Source organism: Schistocerca americana, unplaced genomic scaffold, assembly GCF_021461395.2.
Source record: "Schistocerca americana isolate TAMUIC-IGC-003095 unplaced genomic scaffold, iqSchAmer2.1 HiC_scaffold_136, whole genome shotgun sequence".
NCBI lineage: Eukaryota > Metazoa > Arthropoda > Insecta > Orthoptera > Acrididae > Schistocerca > Schistocerca americana.
In genome coordinates, this window is record NW_025725438.1 from 462,782 (window position 1) to 482,261 (window position 19,480).

General features: G+C 60.4%; 1 protein-coding gene across 1 annotated transcript in view; it reads right to left on the reverse strand.

The window, feature by feature from the left end:
- Window positions 1–19,228, reverse strand: part of LOC124565981 (endochitinase A-like) — a 32,645-nt gene extending 13,417 nt beyond the window's left edge. The window contains exons 1-2 of the mRNA XM_047131022.1: window positions 18,090–19,228; window positions 17,181–17,564 (exon numbers count right to left, since the gene is read on the reverse strand). Coding sequence (XP_046986978.1) covers window positions 17,181–17,564; window positions 18,090–19,228 — 1,523 coding nt within the window. The remainder of the gene's footprint in view (window positions 1–17,180; window positions 17,565–18,089) is intronic.
- Window positions 19,229–19,480: the final 252 nt, after the last annotated feature.

The following is a 19,480-nucleotide window of genomic DNA, read 5'->3' on the forward strand; positions in this document are numbered from 1 at the left end:
ACACGGGCTGTGTGGACGACAAGATGGCGGACGTGCGCCGGCGGCGGCTGTGCTGTGACAGTGCAAAGTTAAAACAAAACAAGGTGCGGCGAGGACGACTGAAATTTTGCTTTGGACGTAGGTGTGTGTGGTGGCCCTGAAAAGGGCCGATTGTTGTGGGCCGAGCCGAGCCGGCAAAGCGCGTTGCGTGCAGGGGAGCACGCGGCGCTGCGATTGCCTGGCCTCCTTTAGGCCTTCTTCTCGGTCTTCTTTGGCAGCAGGACGGCCTGGATGTTGGGCAGGACACCACCCTGTGCGATGGTGACGCCCGACAGGAGCTTGTTGAGCTCCTCGTCGTTGCGGATGGCAAGCTGCAGGTGGCGCGGGATGATGCGCGTCTTCTTGTTGTCGCGGGCCGCGTTTCCGGCCAGCTCGAGCACCTCAGCCGCGAGGTACTCCATGACGGCGGCGAGGTAGACGGGCGCCCCGGCGCCGACGCGCTCTGCGTAGTTTCCCTTGCGCAGGAGGCGGTGGATTCTGCCGACCGGGAACTGGAGCCCAGCCCTGCTTGAGCGGGACTTTGACTTGCCCTTGACTTTGCCTCCCTTTCCGCGTCCGGACATGGCGATGGGCTAGCGACGGTGCACACGAAACGGAAACGAAAACGACCGGTGCGAGCGGCAGCGAGTCGAGCAGCGGAGTGCGTGCCGGCGCAGCCGCTGCTGCTCCTTTTCTGACTTCCTCACTGTGAGGAGGTTCAGGTGGAAGTTTGTGGCCTGTTGGCCTTTACTCCCCTGGGATGATTGATGAGTCTTCTTTCTTGACTTGTAGGTTGTTCTGTACTGGCAAGGAGTGCCGATAACCTATTTTCTGTATTTGTCGGTTTGACGACTTTTCTTTTTCTTCTTGGCTGTTGTTGAGGGCCCTTCCTCGGTTGGGATGTTGTGCAAAATGCATCCCGCTTTATCATACTCCCCGTTGACGAGAGCGATGATGATACAGCGCATCTGCGCATCTGTGAAGATAGGGTAGGAGTCAATCAGATTGAACTCCTCCCTAGAAAGACCCAGAAGGCCTTCAGGATACCCGAGTGGGCGATGCGGGAGTTGTGGTTTAGGATGGTTAGGAGGAACGAAGGGATAAGGGTTGTCGTGGTGGGGGTAAGTACCGTCGCGAAGCGATGCAGCGATCTTCTGCGTCACAGCGCTTGCGCTGTACATGTCCGGAAGCGGGAGGAATGGGACTTCTTCCCACTCGTCTTCGTGCGCTGCTGCCTCGGTGTCCGTCTTGGGCTCCCCTTCGGCAGGCACGTCGGTCTGCGTGGCCACCGTCGCAAACTTCTTCTCTCGTGGAGGAGTCGTCTGGCTGGCGGTGTCGACCGCTGTGGCGGAAGCTGCCTTTTCTGAGCGAAGCTCCTGCGTCAGCTCAGCAATCTGACGCCGAGCCTCGCCCAGTTCCGCCAGCATGGCCGCCCTCTCTTCCGCCATGGCGGATTTGAAGGCGGACATGGCTTCTTCTACGGCGTCGTTGAGGCGCCTGGTGATGACGTCTTCTGATCGAGTGACCACCTCTTCGCGTGTGGTGGTCACTTGCTTCTGCGTCTTCTCTGGTCCGCGCCAATTTCTCCTGTACGCGCAGGAACGGGCATTTGCCGCGTGAGCGCCGCCGCAGTTGGCGCAAGTGCAGGGGGCGTCCTTCGGCTTCTTGCAGTCGCGTGTGTCGTGTGCTTGCGCACACTTCAAGCACGCGACTGCTCCGCTGCATTGCTTGGCAACGTGGCCAAGCTTTTGGCAGCGAAAGCACTGCGGTGTAGACTTCTTCTTCTTCTTCCCGGCAGGTCCTGCTAACGTGAGCAGAAGCTCCGCCAAGGCAGCAGCTTTGCGTCCACTTCCGCGTCCCGACATCACGATAAGCAACAGCGACAACGAACTAACGTGTACTCTCCGCGGCGTGAGCGGGAATGCCGGCGCAGCCGGGGTGGGGGTGCTTTATGGGCTCGGGTGCGGCGGCCGGTTGCGCGCGCGCCCCATTGGTCGGCGGCCGCAACAGGGCGAGCTGGTAAAGGTGCGGCGGCGGCTGGCGGCGGGTGCCACTGTGTGGGGAGACGCTGACTAGAGCGGAGCGCTTGCTACTGGTGTTGCTGCTGCCGTACGTTGGTTCGAGATGCCGCCCAAGACTAGCGGGAAGGCCGCCAAGAAGGCTGGCAAGGCGCAGAAGAACATTTCGAAGGGCGACAAGAAGAAGAAGCGCAAGAGGAAGGAGAGCTATGCCATCTACATCTACAAGGTGCTGAAGCAGGTGCACCCTGACACGGGCATCTCGTCGAAGGCGATGAGCATCATGAACAGCTTCGTGAACGACATTTTCGAGCGCATTGCGGCCGAGGCTTCTCGCCTGGCGCACTACAACAAGCGCTCGACCATCACGTCCCGCGAGATCCAGACCGCTGTGCGGCTGTTGCTGCCTGGCGAGCTGGCCAAGCACGCCGTGAGCGAGGGCACGAAGGCGGTGACCAAGTACACGAGCTCCAAGTAAGGAGGTGGCTCTGGAATGGAAGGAAGGATGGAGAAGGCTCCTCCGTTGCGAGAGCGGCAAAACGGCCCTTTTCAGGGCCACCAACTTGCCTTTTGCGGGAAGGGCGGAATTGTTGTTGTTGTTGTTGTTGTTTGTGTGGACGGCTGTGATGTATGTGTGCATTTTGATTGTGGGTGGGGGGGGGGGCGCGTCAAAGCGTGTTGCGCGGGGTACGGCCACGAGGTTGGTCGCCGTGGCGTGGAATGGTGGCACGCCTCGTTGGCGTGGTTTTTGACCCATTGGTGTTGTTGGTGTGTGTGTGTTACCCGTCTGCGAGGGGGGGACAGTGTGATCGGCGACTTTTGTGTCACCGTAACGACGGCCGTTTGCGGGTTTGTTTTTTTGCACATCATACATGGCGAGGGTGAAATGTGAAATGTTTTTGTTTGGTTTTTTTTGCCGCCCACTATTCCCTTTGCTGTACGCCGAGTTTGACAATGGTGCGACGTAAGTGCAGCGTGGAGGTGTGTGAGTGACGTTGAAATGAACGTGCCATTAAGACGCATTGTTGTTGTATTGTACTGTACGTGTACGGCGACACGCACGATGATGTACCATTCGACTCTGATGTTTGATAGCCGTGTCTGACTGATTGCGTACGACGCACACACACCGATGTCGTCATTCAAGATGCACGCTAGACGACGACGACGGCGGCGGCGGCGGTCGTTTGTTTGGCGAATGTCTGTACACGTGTTTGTCTGTGTCCATCCGGTATGTATTTGTTTGTTTGAAAGTGTTTTGTGTGTCGGTGACGTGGTCCGATCCGTCGCCCCCTGAGTAACTGTCGATCGGCGCGATAGACCGGCGTCACGCAACTGAACCGAAGTCTTGGGCACACCCGTCATACTGTTGTACACCGTCGCGCTGAGAACGGTAACGAAAGGTTGACTTTGATCGGTCGAATGTCTGGGCAGAACGTGAGGAATGAGGCAAGAGTGCAAGGAGGGGGGGCAAAAGAGAGAGGAAGGGAAAAAGGGGAGAAACGCATTCGTAGAGCAACGGAACGTTCCCGTGTCGGAGGCGTATTGGAGCCGCACTGAAATGCGTTTAACGGCGGCGCGGCTGCAAGTGTCTGCCGTGGTGAACGTTACCTTTGACGGCTGCATTGGGCTTTGCCTTTGCTTTTGCTTTCATTTCGCTTTCGCTTTCGCGTTCGCTTTCGCTTTCCCGGATGTACGTAACGTTTGTTGATATGGTGCTGAGGAAGAGTGTATGACAGTGCCGTGCCGTCCATGTTCGTGTGCCCTCCCATTGTGTGTATGCTATTGTCTGTGTATTTGAATGATGTATGTAGGTGTTAGTGGACATGTTTTACCAGTGGGGGGAAATGGATCGTCGATAGTTGCCGTCACTCTGTCACGGTCGAGATGACGCACCCTCCGTACAGAAAGGTGTCGAGAAAGTGAGTGAGTGTGTGTGTGTGTGTGTGTGTGTGTGTGTGTGTGCGTCCGTGAATTGGCAGTGTTTGGAGGTGGGCGTGCCCTGGATGTGGCCCGGAAAAGGCTGTTCGTTAGGCGGTAGTGTTGTGTGGACAGGGGAGGGGCATGCGTAACGCTGCTGGCATGGCATTTCGGGAGATGGGAGGGGGCAAACGAGGAGCGGCGGCCAAAGACGGGACGGGGAGGGGCGCGGTGTGGGTGGCTTGCGCCTGTGCTCGGCGTTGTGGTTTGTGCAAAAGAGGAGGAGAAAAACAATGTGAGTTGCCAGGGAGGGGAGCGGTGTTGTGTTGTAGCCGCAGACGCGGCTGTCAGTGAACGTGGCGAGACGGACGGATGCGCGGAGGGGCGGGGGCGGCGCATTTCGCCGGTGCCGTGCCGTGCCGTGCCGTGCCGTGCCTGAAAGCCGCGTGGTCGCTGTGTTGTTGGTGGCGTGGGGGCGAGGAGAGTACCGTACGGGTGTGCTTGTGCGCCGGAAATGGCACACTGCGCCCGCCCGTCTTGGAGGCTGATGATGGCTGTGGTGTGGAAATGGGGCGCGGTGATGTTGAAGCAGTTGAAGAACAGAAAAGAAACCAAGAAAACGGAAGGCGTGATGCGGCGGTGGTGGTGAGAGCGGGAAAAACAAAACAAACAAAAAAAAAAAAACAACAAAAAAAAAAGAAGGAAAAACAACAAGAAACAAAAAAGAAAACAAAAAGTCTATCAATATTAAAATGTAAATGGAAATGGACCCAGGTATAACCTCCCTGCACAAATAGCAGAGAGTCCGATGATAATAAAAATGTGCCAGAATGTTAACGTCCCTACAAAACAAACCCAACGATAATATTAATGAAAGAGTGAACCGTATGTAACATTGCAACAGACATAATGAAACCTGATAAATTGTATAAGGGCAGCAGCGTTGACCTTTGGCCCTGTATTCAGAATAAAAAGAGCCAAAGATCGTTACCCCAATGAAAAAGACACTGAAACACGTATGTAACATAGTAGCGATGGCGAGACATTGTAGCATCTGTGACCAGAGAGTTTGCGCTGGACTGCGCGAGTGTTGCGAGCGGTTCTCAGTCAGTCAGTCTGTCAGTAGTCGTTGCGAGTCCGTAGCTCTGTGTAGTTGAGGGCTGTACTCTGTCAGTAGTCGTCGCGTGCAGTACGCTAATAGTCGTCATGCAGAGCGGTCGGTCAGTAGTAGCAGCCGAGTGCGGTTGTGTGATGTAGGCGGTCGGCAACACTGGTCAAGATGGTGAATAAGGTATACTGTTAATTAATATAATCATTAGATAATGAAAAATTGTATTTATTGTAATTATTCTCCAACAAGTTCCCCAATAATAATTTTTATTTCAAAAGCATTTTTCAAACATTTAATTTGTTATTGAACTAAAGAGTTCGTTGCACTTCACATTTCATTCCACTTCTTTGAAGGAAAATGTCACTAAAATCACAAAAAAAGAGAATATTATTATTTGCAAATGCAGTTCCTCCAAGCGCTGCGCAACAACCAGAGCAGAAATGTGACATCCATTTATTCGGAGGTAAGACTTTAATTCTGATTGTTTTGCACAGGGCCAAAGACCGATATTTCGGTTTAATTGAAGTTTCGTGTCACTGAACGGACTTTTTTAAATGTTGTGTGAAGACTTTATATTTGAGTCAGATTGCGAATTTCACATTTGTGTTGCCATTTTCAATACCTCTCATTGTGGGCGAGGTTACAATTAGCGCAATGTCCATTAGCATCCGTAAATAACATTGTCCATTATTTTAAATTTTGCTGGGAGGTTACAACACACACACACACAAAAAAAAACAAAAAAAACAAAAAATTGCATTTATATCCGCTCCTCAATCGTAGATACCCCTTACACAGCTGTGTGCAATGAATGAGTGCTGGCTGGTAATTAATTGCACTCCTTGGAGGGAAATGCCATAGGAAGTGGTCTTTAAAAAGTGAATGTTTTTCGTTAAGAGACAAAAGTTACTTTAGAAAAAAAGTAATAGTGGGGCTTTCGTTGTTGAACAAAATAAGTACAATGAACATACGTTATCAGATTTGCGCAATGCAGCGTCACACCACCTTTTGATTATAACACAATAGACTATACATCGTCCCGAACCGTGACCAGAGTCGCGAGACGAGCAGAGCACGCCGCCGACGCCCGCTCAGTACAACCGTCCACCCGCTACTACTGTCGACCGACTACTACCTGTCCCGACTCGCGCTACAATATATATATAACAACTGTTCCTGGCGACCCGGTGCGTGCCACTACTGTCGTCTGGCGCGGTCCAAGCGCCGACTAGCAGCGATAAAGAACTCTCTGGTCAGACAGAGATGCTGTCATGCCTCGCCATCGCTCTGGTAATGAATACATACGTGTTGCAGCGTGCGTACCACCGGAACACGCAGTGGCGGAGCCAAAGACTGTGTTGTCGAGGTCGAGTGCGAGCGGGAAGAGAGGCAGCGTCGGCACGGAGATGCAAGCGAGCGCGAGACGCACGGGGGCTGCGGCGTGGCGCGTTTGCGGTCGGCGCCTTTGGTGGCAACGGCCGGGACAAGCAGCGGTGTATGGTGTGGTGCGGGGCGGACAGGGGCGGAGGCGGCGCGACGACGGCATGGGGGCGAAAACGGGACGGGGGACGGCGGATGTTGAGAGGCGTCACGCGCGGACAGGACACAGACACAGAGACACACAGATTGGAAAGGGAGGGTGCGCGGTAGTAGTTGGGAATGTGCGTACCGTGCGGGATGGGAGTGGGCGAGGAACACGGTCGTGGCCCCTGTTTTGGGTGCGTGTGATGACGTCGGTGTGTTGTGGGAAGGGAAGGTGCTGTGGCGGCGGCGCGTAATGGGCGTAGGCCGAAAAGAGAAAGGAACGTGGGCAGTGTGTTGGCAAGCGTCGGTTCGACTGCGACGTTGATGGGCAGGGCAGGGCAGGGCAAGGTTAATGGTGGTAGGAGTAGGCGTGTGGGCGCAAAAAATCTGCCGCTGCAGGCGGTGCCGTAACCGCCATGGCGGGAAGGAGAGAGGGCCAAAGAAAGAAAGAAAGAAAGAAGAAAACAAAAAAAAAAAAAAAAAAAAAAAAAAAAGGAGGGGGGGGCGAAAGTGGAGAGGCGGTGGTGTGAGAAGGGCGGGGGCGGAAGGAAGGCAGGAAGGACAAGAGGCGAGGCGACGGCTTGCTTTGTGTATCGGTCGGTCTCTGGCTATGCTTCGTTTTCTGCAGCAGGGTCGGTGCGCGGCGTGGCTCGCGGCAGTGGGAACGCCTGGTGGCTGGACGGCCAGCAATGCGGTTGGATGGGCGGCCACAGCACCGCACCTGTGCCCGAGGAGGAGACGCTGGCGGCGGGCCCTGAGGTGAGGCCGGCTCGGCTGGGGCTGTGGATGTGTAGGTGTGCGCCGCTGCTGCAACAACGAGTAAAACGCGAGAAGGAGGGATGGCGGTAGAGAGAGAAAAAAAAAAAAAAAAGGTCGTGTTGTGTTGATGCGCAGGCAGACGCGTACAGAGGGACGAGCCCGGTCTGCAGCAGGGTGTGGCCGTGCCGAGTGCAGAGCAGCGGCGGCTCGGTTCGGTTCGGCCCGGCCCGGCCCGGCCCGGCCCGGCGGGCCGCGCTGTTGTCGCGGACGTGAGCGCCCCCTGGCGGGTGGCCGGAGGCGGCGCGGCGTGTTGGACGTGTGGCTGGTGGCAGTGCACAATTTGCGAGTGGCTGGCGGTGTGGTGTGGCGGTTGGCGCGTCGGGCGGCGGAGAGGTATGTGTTGCGGGCGCCCTTTGCTGCGCTGCGTCGTTGCGTGTGCCGTACAGGGCGGGCGCTTGTCGACTGTGTGGGCGGTGTGGCGAATTGGCGTGAAACGGCTGCCGAGAGGTGTGTGGTAGCGAGCCGGTCGGTGGTGTCAGTGCGAAGGGGAATGTGCGTGCGTGTTTGGCGGTTTCGGTGTGCTTTTTGCGGCGTGAGAGTGGGAATTAGTGGGGCCGGCTGTTGTGTTGGTTCCTTGTGTCTTGTGTCGCGTAGCTTGATGGCAACGTGGAAGGACGCCGGTTTCGTTTTCGTTTCGAGCCTTGCGTGTGGTTGTCGACGTTGACTGGTTGGCGTGTGCCGATGCACGTGCATGTGTGGGTCGCGAGTGCGTTTTTGGCTGGCTGTGTGTGTGTGTGTGTGTGTGTGTGTGTTTTGGGGGGGAAGGGGGAGGCGGTGGTGAAAGTGCAGTCGTCGGGTGGGGCTGGGGCTGTGCGTCGTGGCGGAAAGGTGGTAGGTTGCGGGAAGCGAGCCCGTCGATGACGGTGTCGCGTGAGTTGTGAATCGAGTGGGGCGCGGGGCGCGGGGCGCGGGACAGGAGCAGCGCGCCGCTGCGTCGTGGTCGTCAGCAGAGGCTGTGCGTGTGCTTGTCCTTTTTGTGGGCGGTTCGTGCGAGGCGTTTTTGTTTTGTGTTGCCCTAGTTGTTAGTTTATTTTGTTTGTGTTTGTTATTTTGAGACGACGACTGGTTGGTGGCGTGCGCGCGAAGTGGCGGTGTGCGCTTCCCGTGTCGTTTGTGTTGTTTGGTTTTTGTGTGTTTTTTTTTGCACTGGGCCCCGGTGGGTGGGTGCGTGTGTGTCGATTGCCGGCTGGCGAAAGGTGCGCCATCGGCGGGGTGGGTCGCCGGCACAAGTGGAGGCGGCGGCGTTGTTGCTGTTGTTGTGTGGTGTTTGTTTTGTTCGGCTGTGTCGGCGAGCTGTGTTGCGGTGCGTGTGAATGGTGGTGCAAAAGTGCTGGCGTTGGGGCTGCGACTGCGACGGCGGCGAGCCGCGGGCGCGCCATTGATAGTGATGTTGTGAACAGCGGCTGTGTACGGTAGTGGTGTTGTTGTAGCACGACGTGCATCCGGGCCGGCGCGGAAAGCGCAGTTGCGGGCGGTTGCCCTTCGGTGCCAGCCATGTCGCGTGAGCGGCGGGTTGCTCTGGTGTCGACACGTGGTGCTCTGGGTTGTTGTGTGGTGCCCTTTGGCCGGTGGGGGTGGTTCGCGTGTGTCTCGTTCGCGCTCGGTGTCTGGTCGTGGTCGTGCTGCTCCCCCGTCTGTCGGCGGTTTCCGACGTCGTCTGTACGTTTTTGTTCGTTTGCGGCGTGCCTGCCGACGTCGTCCCGTCGCGACCTTTCAACCGAAAGTGTGGCGCCCGAAGGTGAACGAACGTAACCCTGACCTCGGCGCTTTACGCTGAGCCGAGCGAACCGAACCGAACCGAACCGAACCGAACCTAACCTGTGGTGTGGCGAGGTGAGCTCAGCCTGTGAGCCCCTAACGTCTACGTAAGGTAAGCTGTCCGGCTCACGCCTCACGTTTGAACGCTTTTTTTTAACCTACGTTTGACGCTTCTTAACCTAGCACTGACCCCTTAACCTAACGTGTAACCTAACCTAACCTAACCTAACCTAACCTAACCTCTGACGCCTGACGTGTTTGAATGCTTAACCTAAGTTTGACGCTTAACCTAACCCAAGTCCCCTTAACCTAACCCACGTCCACCTAACCTAACCTAACGTAGACGTGTAAACGTAATGTGTAACGCGTAACGTGTAAGGTCGGCTGTCGTGTGTGCTTGACGGCAGATTGGGTTGGTCTGTAGATTCGGATTGCGGTTTGCCTCGGTCGAGGGGTTGGGTCGGAAGCGGCGAGGGGCGGCGGCGCCTGTTGCGCAGGCGGCGTCCGTTTGCGGCGGGCAATTGTTGAGAAACGGCTGTGAATGTTGGCGGGCGAGAGGAGGAGGACGGCGCGCGATGTGGCCCGACGGCTGCGGGCCGATCGGGAAACGGCGGGAGGGCGACGGAAGGCGATGGGGCGGCGGAGGCGCGTTTGCACGGCCGTCATCGCCGCACGCCTCGGCTTGTGTGGCTGTGGCGCCGGCCGCGCTGGCCGGGCTGCCGCGGCGACGGTGTGGGAGTTTTGCCGAAGGTTTGGCCATTGTGGCGGGTCGTCGGCTGGGGCTGTGGGGGCGGCATTTGGGCGGGGGCGGCGATTCTCGGCGGGCCGACCCAGGCTGTAGCGCGCGGTAGCTGCAGTTTGGCCGTGGTTTGCGGCGCTGCCGTGGCGACTGGTTGGCGACTGTGGTGTGGCTGTGTGTAGCCCCATCCTCGGTGGTTTGAAAGGCGCGGGCGGTTGTGGCGCAGGTTTGGGGCTGCTCCGCACAGGCTGTCGGACGTTGGGCGGTAGCAAGCGCGGGAGGCGCGGCGCGGCGGCGCGCAGAGTGGCGGCCGCTCTCTCGGCCGTCCGCGCCCGCCCGCGACACTGGCTGGGCCTTGTGATTCTCTGCTCTGCTCTGCTGCTGTGCTGTGCTTGCGTGCCTGCCTGCCGTCCCGCTCGCTCTCGCTCTCGCTGTGTGTTACGCGCGTCGTCGAAATGGCAGATCAGGCGGCTACGAACGAGACTGCTGCGGCACCCGCCGCCACCGGCACTACGAAGAAGGCCAAGTCTGCGTCGTCTGCGAAGAAGCCGCGCGCCAAGCCTGCGCACCCGCGCACCTCTGAGATGGTGACGGCCGCCATCAAGAGTCTGAAGGAGCGCGGCGGGTCGTCGCTGCAGGCGATCAAGAAGTACATAGCCGCGCACTACAAGCTGGACGCGGAGAAGCTGGCGCCGTTTATCAAGAAGTACCTCAAGTCGGCCGTCGTGGCGGGCGAGCTGGTGCAGACGAAGGGGAAGGGCGCGTCCGGCTCGTTCAAGCTTGCCGGCGCCGGCGGCGGGGGGGCGGCCGAGGGCGGCAAGGCTCGTGCTGGCGGTGCCAAGAAGAAGCGCGCCGCTCCGGCCAGCAAGGAGAAGAAGGGCGCCCGTGCGGCCGGCGCAAAGAAGGCTGGTGGCGTGAAGGCGGCGACCGGTCGGAAGGCGGGCGCCGCCAAGAAGGCGTCTGCGGCGTCGGCCGCTCCCGCGGGTGCGAAGAAGGCGGCTGCGGCCAAGCCGGCCAAGGCCAAGTCGCCGTCGAAGGCGAAGAAGGCCGCCAAGGTTCCGACGAAGAAGCCGAAGGCGCCGCGCCCGAAGAAGGCGACGACGCCGTCTAAGGCGAAGGCTTCGCCCAAGAAGAAGAAGTAGAGTAGAGGGGAAAGAGATGGGAGAAAGGAAGGGTTTGGCGCTTGACTCCGTCGTCCCCACCCCCCGTCGTCGTCTAGTGGCGCGCAAGAGACGCGCGGCCCAAAACGGCCCTTCTCAGGGCCATCAAAGCACGTCGGGGAAGGTTTTGATTGTCGTGTTGCGTTTGGTGTGGGTGTCTGTCTGGCGTTTCTGTATGCCCGTGGGGATGCTGTTTGCTTGCCGTGGTGGTTGGATTGCGGGGGTCGGTGGCGGGTGTGGGCGGCGGTAGCGGTAGCGGTAAGCGGTGTTGTTGTTGTCGTGGTTGATTGTCGCCGTGTTTGTGGCGGCGGCCGACGGTTGGTTTTCTGTCACGTTGTTTTGTTTGAATACGTTGGTTGGCTTGCCTGCGTTCGTTCTTCTCGGATGTCTGTCTTGTCTAGTCGTGTCTGGTCTTTGTTTTGTTCCTTTGTGTGTGTTATGTTTTGCAACGGGGGGCACGTTGAGATGTGGAAGGAGTCGGCGGGGATTTCGGTGGCGTGTAGAGAGAGCGAGCGAGCGAGCGCGCCTGCCTGGCCGTTGGCCGTCGGAGTGGAGTGCGGGTTTTTTTTGTTTTCGAAACGAAAGCGGCGGCCGGCCAGCCAGCCACCCGTGCGGTGTGACGTCGGCCGTTGGGTATTGTGCGCTTTGAGCGCCGGGGAGGGATGATGTGTGATTGTTGCGCGCTGCTAGCAGGCAGGCAGGCAGGCAGAGTGAGCGGGTGTGGCGGACGGACGGGAAGTGGTGGTTTTTGTTTTTTTTGGGTTGCGGGGCGAGAGGCAGGCGACCGACAAAGTTTGCTCGCGACGGAGAGATGTTAGTGGCCCTGAAAAGGGCCGTTTTTGTTTGTGCGGTGCGGTGCCGCGGCGCGGTTTAGGCGCGCTCGCCGCGGATGCGGCGCGCGAGCTGGATGTCCTTGGGCATGATGGTGACGCGCTTGGCGTGGATTGCGCACAGGTTGGTGTCTTCGAAGAGGCCGACGAGGTAGGCCTCGCTGGCCTCCTGCAGGGCCATGACTGCGGAGCTCTGGAAGCGCAGGTCGGTCTTGAAGTCCTGGGCGATCTCGCGCACTAGGCGCTGGAATGGCAGCTTGCGGATGAGCAGCTCCGTGCTCTTCTGGTAGCGCCTGATTTCTCGCAGGGCGACGGTGCCCGGCCTGTAGCGGTGGGGCTTCTTGACGCCTCCGGTGGCGGGCGCGCTCTTCCTCGCCGCCTTGGTGGCGAGCTGTTTGCGCGGCGCCTTTCCGCCGGTGGACTTGCGGGCCGTTTGCTTTGTGCGGGCCATGGCGGTAGCGGTAGCGGTAGCGGTAGCGGAGCGGCGTGCGTGGAGGTTAGGTGCGGCGCGGCGTCCGGTGCTGCCTTGACAACGGGCCCGCGCGCCTCCGTGCTGCGCTTATATGCCCTCGGTTGCGCGTGGTGGGGGGAGGGCGGGCCAGAGTCTATATAGGGGGGCGGCGGGCGCGCTGGGCGCAGACCGTAGCCGACTCGCCAGCCGCTGCAGCTGCTGTTTGTGCACGTTTTGCTTTGCCCGAGGAAGGAAGGATGACAGGCCGCGGCAAGGGAGGAAAGGGGCTCGGCAAGGGTGGCGCCAAGCGGCACCGCAAGGTGTTGCGCGACAACATCCAGGGCATCACGAAGCCCGCCATCCGCCGCCTGGCTCGCAGGGGCGGCGTGAAGCGCATCTCTGGTCTGATCTACGAGGAGACCCGCGGGGTGCTGAAGGTGTTCCTGGAGAACGTGATCCGCGACGCGGTGACGTACACTGAGCACGCCAAGCGCAAGACTGTGACGGCCATGGACGTGGTGTACGCCCTGAAGAGGCAGGGGCGCACCCTGTACGGTTTCGGCGGTTAGGCTGCGTCGCAGCGGGCGCTGGCCTTCCCGCGGCCGTGCTTGTGGGTGGGAGAGACTAGAAAACGGCCCTTTTCAGGGCCACCACACTGTTCGGAAGTTGAAAAGTGCGAAAGAGTCTGTGTTGTTGCTGCGTGTGTGCGCTGTGTTGTTTGTTTGTTTCTTTCTTTCTTTCCGTTTGAGCGACGTGATGTGACTGGGAGGGGAGAAGGAAAGGAAACGTGTCATGTGGCTGGCTGTGTGTGGAGCTGCTTCGTTTGTGTGTTTGTTATTGTGTGTCTTTGTATCGATCGCGACGGAGATGGCGGGCTGTGTGTTGTTGTGCGAGAGGCGGTGATTATTTGCTTGCGTGGTTTGGCTCTGTGTGTTTGTTTGCGGCGGCGTTGGGGTTTCCGAGGCAAGGCGTGTGGGCATAGGCGGCCGGATCAGCTGTTTCGTTCGTGTCGACGGCCGTTGCGCGCGGGAGTGGAGGGCGGTGTGTCGACACGCCTCCCTTTAACAATGGTCATTATTGCTGCCGTTTGTCGGTTTGGAAGGCGACTGCGACCGTGCAAAATGTGCGTGCGTGTGTGTGTGTGTGTGTGTGTGTGTGTGTGTGTGTGTGTTGGGCCACACGGGCTGTGTGGACGACAAGATGGCGGACGTGCGCCGGCGGCGGCTGTGCTGTGACAGTGCAAAGTTAAAACAAAACAAGGTGCGGCGAGGACGACTGAAATTTTGCTTTGGACGTAGGTGTGTGTGGTGGCCCTGAAAAGGGCCGATTGTTGTGGGCCGAGCCGAGCCGGCAAAGCGCGTTGCGTGCAGGGGAGCACGCGGCGCTGCGATTGCCTGGCCTCCTTTAGGCCTTCTTCTCGGTCTTCTTTGGCAGCAGGACGGCCTGGATGTTGGGCAGGACACCACCCTGTGCGATGGTGACGCCCGACAGGAGCTTGTTGAGCTCCTCGTCGTTGCGGATGGCAAGCTGCAGGTGGCGCGGGATGATGCGCGTCTTCTTGTTGTCGCGGGCCGCGTTTCCGGCCAGCTCGAGCACCTCAGCCGCGAGGTACTCCATGACGGCGGCGAGGTAGACGGGCGCCCCGGCGCCGACGCGCTCTGCGTAGTTTCCCTTGCGCAGGAGGCGGTGGATTCTGCCGACCGGGAACTGGAGCCCAGCCCTGCTTGAGCGGGACTTTGACTTGCCCTTGACTTTGCCTCCCTTTCCGCGTCCGGACATGGCGATGGGCTAGCGACGGTGCACACGAAACGGAAACGAAAACGACCGGTGCGAGCGGCAGCGAGTCGAGCAGCGGAGTGCGTGCCGGCGCACTCGCACTCGCACTCGCATTAAAACGCTGGCTACATAAGCCAGGTGTAAAGGCAGTCTAAGCAGCGGAGCTGCTGTTCCTGCGGGGACCTCGTTAGTGGGTGCAGTGGACCTAACAGGGTGAGCTGTCCTCGCTGGGCGTCGTTCATTGTGACGCCCTCTGTTTCGACATCGGGCGGCGAGAGATAATTACTCTCGCAGTAGATCTGGCCAACGAGTCGTTGGCCTGTGGTGGACCTGGCGGCCCAGACCACGAATCAAGCGGCTGCCAGACCGTTCTGCATTGCTGTAGAACTGCCGGGCGATTTGCCGGAAGCGATCCCGGAGGAAGGGGATCCCAGCTTCTTCATGGAGCAGCCTCGTCGGATAGCGAGGTGGCTTGTGTAGCGCTAGTCGCAGCGCCCTGTTTTGCAGTCGTTGGAGCGTCGCAATGTGCGTCGCGGCCGCGTTACCCCACACCACAGCCGCGTATTCCAGTACCGGCCGAACAAGGGACAGGTACATGGTGAGGCCATGGCGTGGAGGGAGAGTCGATGACGGGTTGAGCAGTGGGTAAAGCGCACGAAGGCGCCCCACTGCCCGCCCTCGGACGTCACGGATGTGTGGCAGCCACGTCAGGTGTCTGTCCAACGTCACCCCGAGGTAGTTGCCGGTCCGCGACCAGGGGATGGGGCCCCCCATGATCGTGACCGGCGGTAGGTCCGGTGGCAGCCTCTTTCTGCTGAAGATGACAGCCTGACTCTTCGCAGCGTTGAACTTCAAGCGCCATTTCGTGGACCAGGCGCCCAGGACGTCACATCCGAGCTGGAGGCGACGGCGCATCTCGGCCGCATTCATGCTGCGGGTGAACAACGCCGTGTCGTCGGCATAAAGTGCCAACTCCACGCGTGCCACCCGCGGGGCGTCGGCGGTGTACAGGGAGTACAGCAGGGGGCCGAGGACCGACCCCTGCGGCACCCCCGCTCGAATCCGCCGGTCGGTGGAAGTGCCTCCATCTGCTCGGACGTGGAAAGTGCGTCCCGAGAGATACGAGCGCAGCAGGACTACGTGCGACGTCGGTACCCCGTGCGCAAAAAGTTTGTACACGAGGCCGTCGTGCCACACGCAGTCGAAGGCCTTGGAGACGTCGAGAAGCACCGCCCCTAGGTACTCCCGCGTCTCCAGCGCTCGCATCGCCTGCTCCACGAGACGCAGCAACTGCTGCGTGGTAGAGTGGCCGCACCGGAAACCAAACTGCTCCTCGGGAATGAGTTGCTGTTCCGTCACGTGGCGCAGCAGCCGCTCCGCGTACAACCTCTCAAACACTTTTGAGAGGGACGGGAGCAGACTGATCGGCCGGTAGTTCGCGGCCTGACGTGGATCCTTGCCGCTCTTGGGGATGGCAACCACTTCCGCGTGTTTCCACGCGGAAGGGAAGGTCCCAGAGCGGAGGATACTGTTAAAGATGTCCGCCAGAGATTGGTGTACCTCCGGCGGAAGCATCCGCAACAGGCAGTTGGTGACACCATCCGTGCCACCCGCCTTCTTCGGGTTGAGACGACGGAGCTGCAGGTCCACTTCCTCGGCTGTGATTTGCTCGATCACGTCGTCTTCCTGTCGCGCAGCGAGAAAAACCGGCAGGCGCTCTGCCACCAGACGGACGTGATCGGGATCGACCACGCCATCAGCAGGTTGAAAGTTTTCTGCGAACGTGTCCGCGAGGATGCCTGCTTTCGCATCTGGTTCGCAGACAACGTCCGCACCCACATGGAGAGGTGGGACTCGCTGACGACGACGAAGGAAACGCTTAGCGGTCCGCCAAGCGCTGCCGTCCGTCGTTGTAAGAGTGGCCACAAGACCCGCCCAGTCCCGATGACGATGGTCGTCGATGGCGGCCCGAATCTCGCGCCGCGCCCTGTTGAGGCGGCGCTTCGTGTCAGGCAGCCGTGTGAGCTGCCACTCCCGAAAGAGGCGATTCTTGTTTGTGATCGCCTCGAGGATGTGTGGCGGGAGTTGGCGCGACATCTCTCGCGGCCGTCCTGGCCGCCTGGGGGTGGCCGCCTCCGCTGCAGCCAGTGTGTGCCGCGTGAAGAAGGCCAACGCTTCGTCAGCCCCTTGCACAGCGGGATCGGGCGCGCCCTCGAGGCGGTCGAGGACCTCGACACGAAAGCGCGCCTCATCTATGCCTCGGAAGTTGTGTCGGTCGGACGGCATAGATGCACCGATGACGTCCATGTCGAAGACCACCGGGAGGTGATCGGACGACATGGCACATCTAACGGTGGCGGACGTGAAGTGCCCAACACCTTTGAGCACGGCGATGTCGAGCACGTCAGACTGGCCGCGATGGGGGAAGACGGTGTGCTCATAAGGCCCCAGTACTATCGCACCATGCCGTTGCGTGACGCGAAGGAGGCGGCGGCCGCTGGCGTTAGTGATGCGGGAGTTCCACTGAGGGTGCTTGGCGTTCAAGTCACCCGCAATGAAGACTTTCCCGTGCAGTGCCAGCAGGGCGTCGACGTCAGCCTCCTGAAGCAGTCCCCTCGGCGGCCTGTAGGCCGCAACGAAGGTGATGACCCCTGCCGTCGTGGTGACAGCCACCCCAGTGGCCTCCATTGCAGCGAGGGGCGGAAGCTGGACTTCGTGATGTTTGAGGGACGCCTTGATGTAGATGGCCGTCCCTCCGCCGTGGGTCAGCCTGTCGGTGCGGTAGCACCGATAGTTGGCCACCCTCACGTGTATTCCCGGCTTCAGGAAGGTCTCGCACACGAGGCAGATGTCAATTGCCTCGTCGCGCAAGAACTCCCTGAATTCCCCTTGTTGGGGGACCAAGCTGTTTGCGTTGAAGGCGCAAACGGTGAGGCCATGGATATGGCGATTATCCATGGCACGGCGGAGTTGCAACGCCGGCCTGAAGGGCCGACGTGACCGCGGTGACGAGCACCGGGAGCTGCTCGAGCAGCTGGCTCAACGACCGCAAGAGCGATCGGAGCTCAGCTGCGTCGGTGGCCATGGGGGCGGTGGGGGCCGCTGGGGCGGCCTCCGCCACTGGGGCGGCCGGTGGCGGCTGCTCCGTACTAGGCGACTGCCGCGGAGCATCGGCAGCCGGTCGCGGCGCAGCACGAGGCGTCGTCCTCTGCGGCGGCAGAGTGTCTTCGACAGTCCGTCGTGCAGCGGCAGGGGTGGCCCGGCCCGCACGCCGGCGACGCCTGCGCGGGGCGGCAGCCCGCGCGCCCTGCGTGGTCGCGGGGGCTGCCACCCCCACGGGCGAAGCCGTGGACGGCGCGGTCGGTGGCCGCGGCTCACGCTCCACCTGCGCCGAACTTCGGGTGGCGGAAGCTGGTCCTCCCTTGGTGGCGGCAGCAAAGCTGGTGGACGGGTGCACCTTACGAGAAGGAGCGGTCCCTCCCCTCGGTTGATTTCGGCCCCGTTTGAAGGCCGAGCAGCCTCGATAGCTGGCAACGTGCGTGCCGCCGCAATTGCAGCACGTCGGTTTGTCTTCCCTGGCAAGCCCGCAAGACTTGCTCTCGTGCCCGCCCGCGCACTTAACGCAGCGGGGCGACATGGAGCAGTAGCGGGAGACATGGTCGAGCCTTTGGCAGGAAAAGCACTGGGCCCTCTTGCCTTTGGCCCGGAGAGGTTCCACTGCGACCTTGACACGGCCGACCCGCTGCACCTGGAAAATCTTCCGATTTTCCAGGTTGTCAACGAGGACAACCTGGTACAGTGGCATGTCGCGATGCGTACGTGGAGACTTCATTAGTCCGGTGGACCGGACGCCGAAGCCTAGGTCCTCGAGCTCCTCGCGAAGGTAGTCCGCACCAAACTTGAGGGGAAGGTGGCGGAATACCACCTTCAGAAGTTTGAGCGGCTCGGAGGGGTGCGTGTAGCACGGGAGGCCATCTTTGCAGATGGCGTCCATCACCGCGCGGTACTCCTCGTTGGTCGACACTGTGACCTTGTAAAGGTCACGGCCAGCGTTCTTGACAGTGGCGGACGTGGCCACCCTGTCCAGTTTTTGCTGGAACTCCTTGTATTCGCCAGCCCACTGGATGACTATAGGCGGCGGCTTCTTTTGGGCCGGCGCCGGAGGCGCGGCGCCATCCTCCATCGCATCGTCGCTGACGCCCGCAAACGTGTTGGCGGTCGGCAGCGGGGTCGGTAGCTGCAGCGCAGCGGCCCTGGCAGTGTGCCGCCGGGGCGGGGCGACAAAACCATCCTCGTCCGGCTGTCGGGAAGCAGCAGGTGAACGAGTGGGCCGCCGCGTGGTCTTCGTCGATTTCTGCGCGGCGGTGCTCCGGGAGGAGCCCGCGAGAGTCAGCCCAGACTCGGTGGTGGAGGTGCGGGAGGCCCTGGTGGCCTTCTTCCGCGGCCTCGCTCCTTCAGATGTCTGAGAGGGAGTGTCAGAGTCGTCATGCGTCACAGCCCGGCGCTTTCTGGGCGCGCGGGGAGCGTCAAGGTCGGTGTCACGGCGCTCCGACTCGGCAATCGCCTCAGCCAGATTTGCGTCGGGCAGGTCCATGTCCGCCATCTCGGTAGCTGCAGCTAGCGCAGCCACGGGCTCTTCTCGTGTCTCCGGGGCCAGGGGGGCAACCGGGGGCACATCGACCTCTTCAGTGGTCGAGGCCAGCGGCGCAACTCCCGCCGAGGCCGCCACCGCCGGGACCGCAAAATCGTGCGATGCGACCGGCGGGGCTCTCGGTGGCACACCCGACACATGCTGCCTCGTGTGCGGTAGAGCGGCAGCCTTCTGAATGTTGCAGAAGGCGAGAATAGCCGCCTCGTCGTCCTCTCGACCAGGGTAGGGGCCCCCGTGGGCGAGTTTGTTCATGAGAATGAACACTCGATCACGAGGGTGCGCGTCAAAATCCGATGAGTCAAACCCGTCAGCGTCAGTTGTCGAAAGCCGGTTCGTCATAAGTGGGGGGCCGGATGGGGCCGCCACCGGGATCAACTCAGTCGCCTGAGCTGGCCCCGACGGACGGCGATCCGCCACACCCTTCGCAAGTAAAGCATCCTCTCTCATCGACATCTCGAACCGCAATCGTGCGTGCGTCGCGTGCGTGCGTGCCGGCGCAGCCGGGGTGGGGGTGCTTTATGGGCTCGGGTGCGGCGGCCGGTTGCGCGCGCGCCCCATTGGTCGGCGGCCGCAACAGGGCGAGCTGGTAAAGGTGCGGCGGCGGCTGGCGGCGGGTGCCACTGTGTGGGGAGACGCTGACTAGAGCGGAGCGCTTGCTACTGGTGTTGCTGCTGCCGTACGTTGGTTCGAGATGCCGCCCAAGAC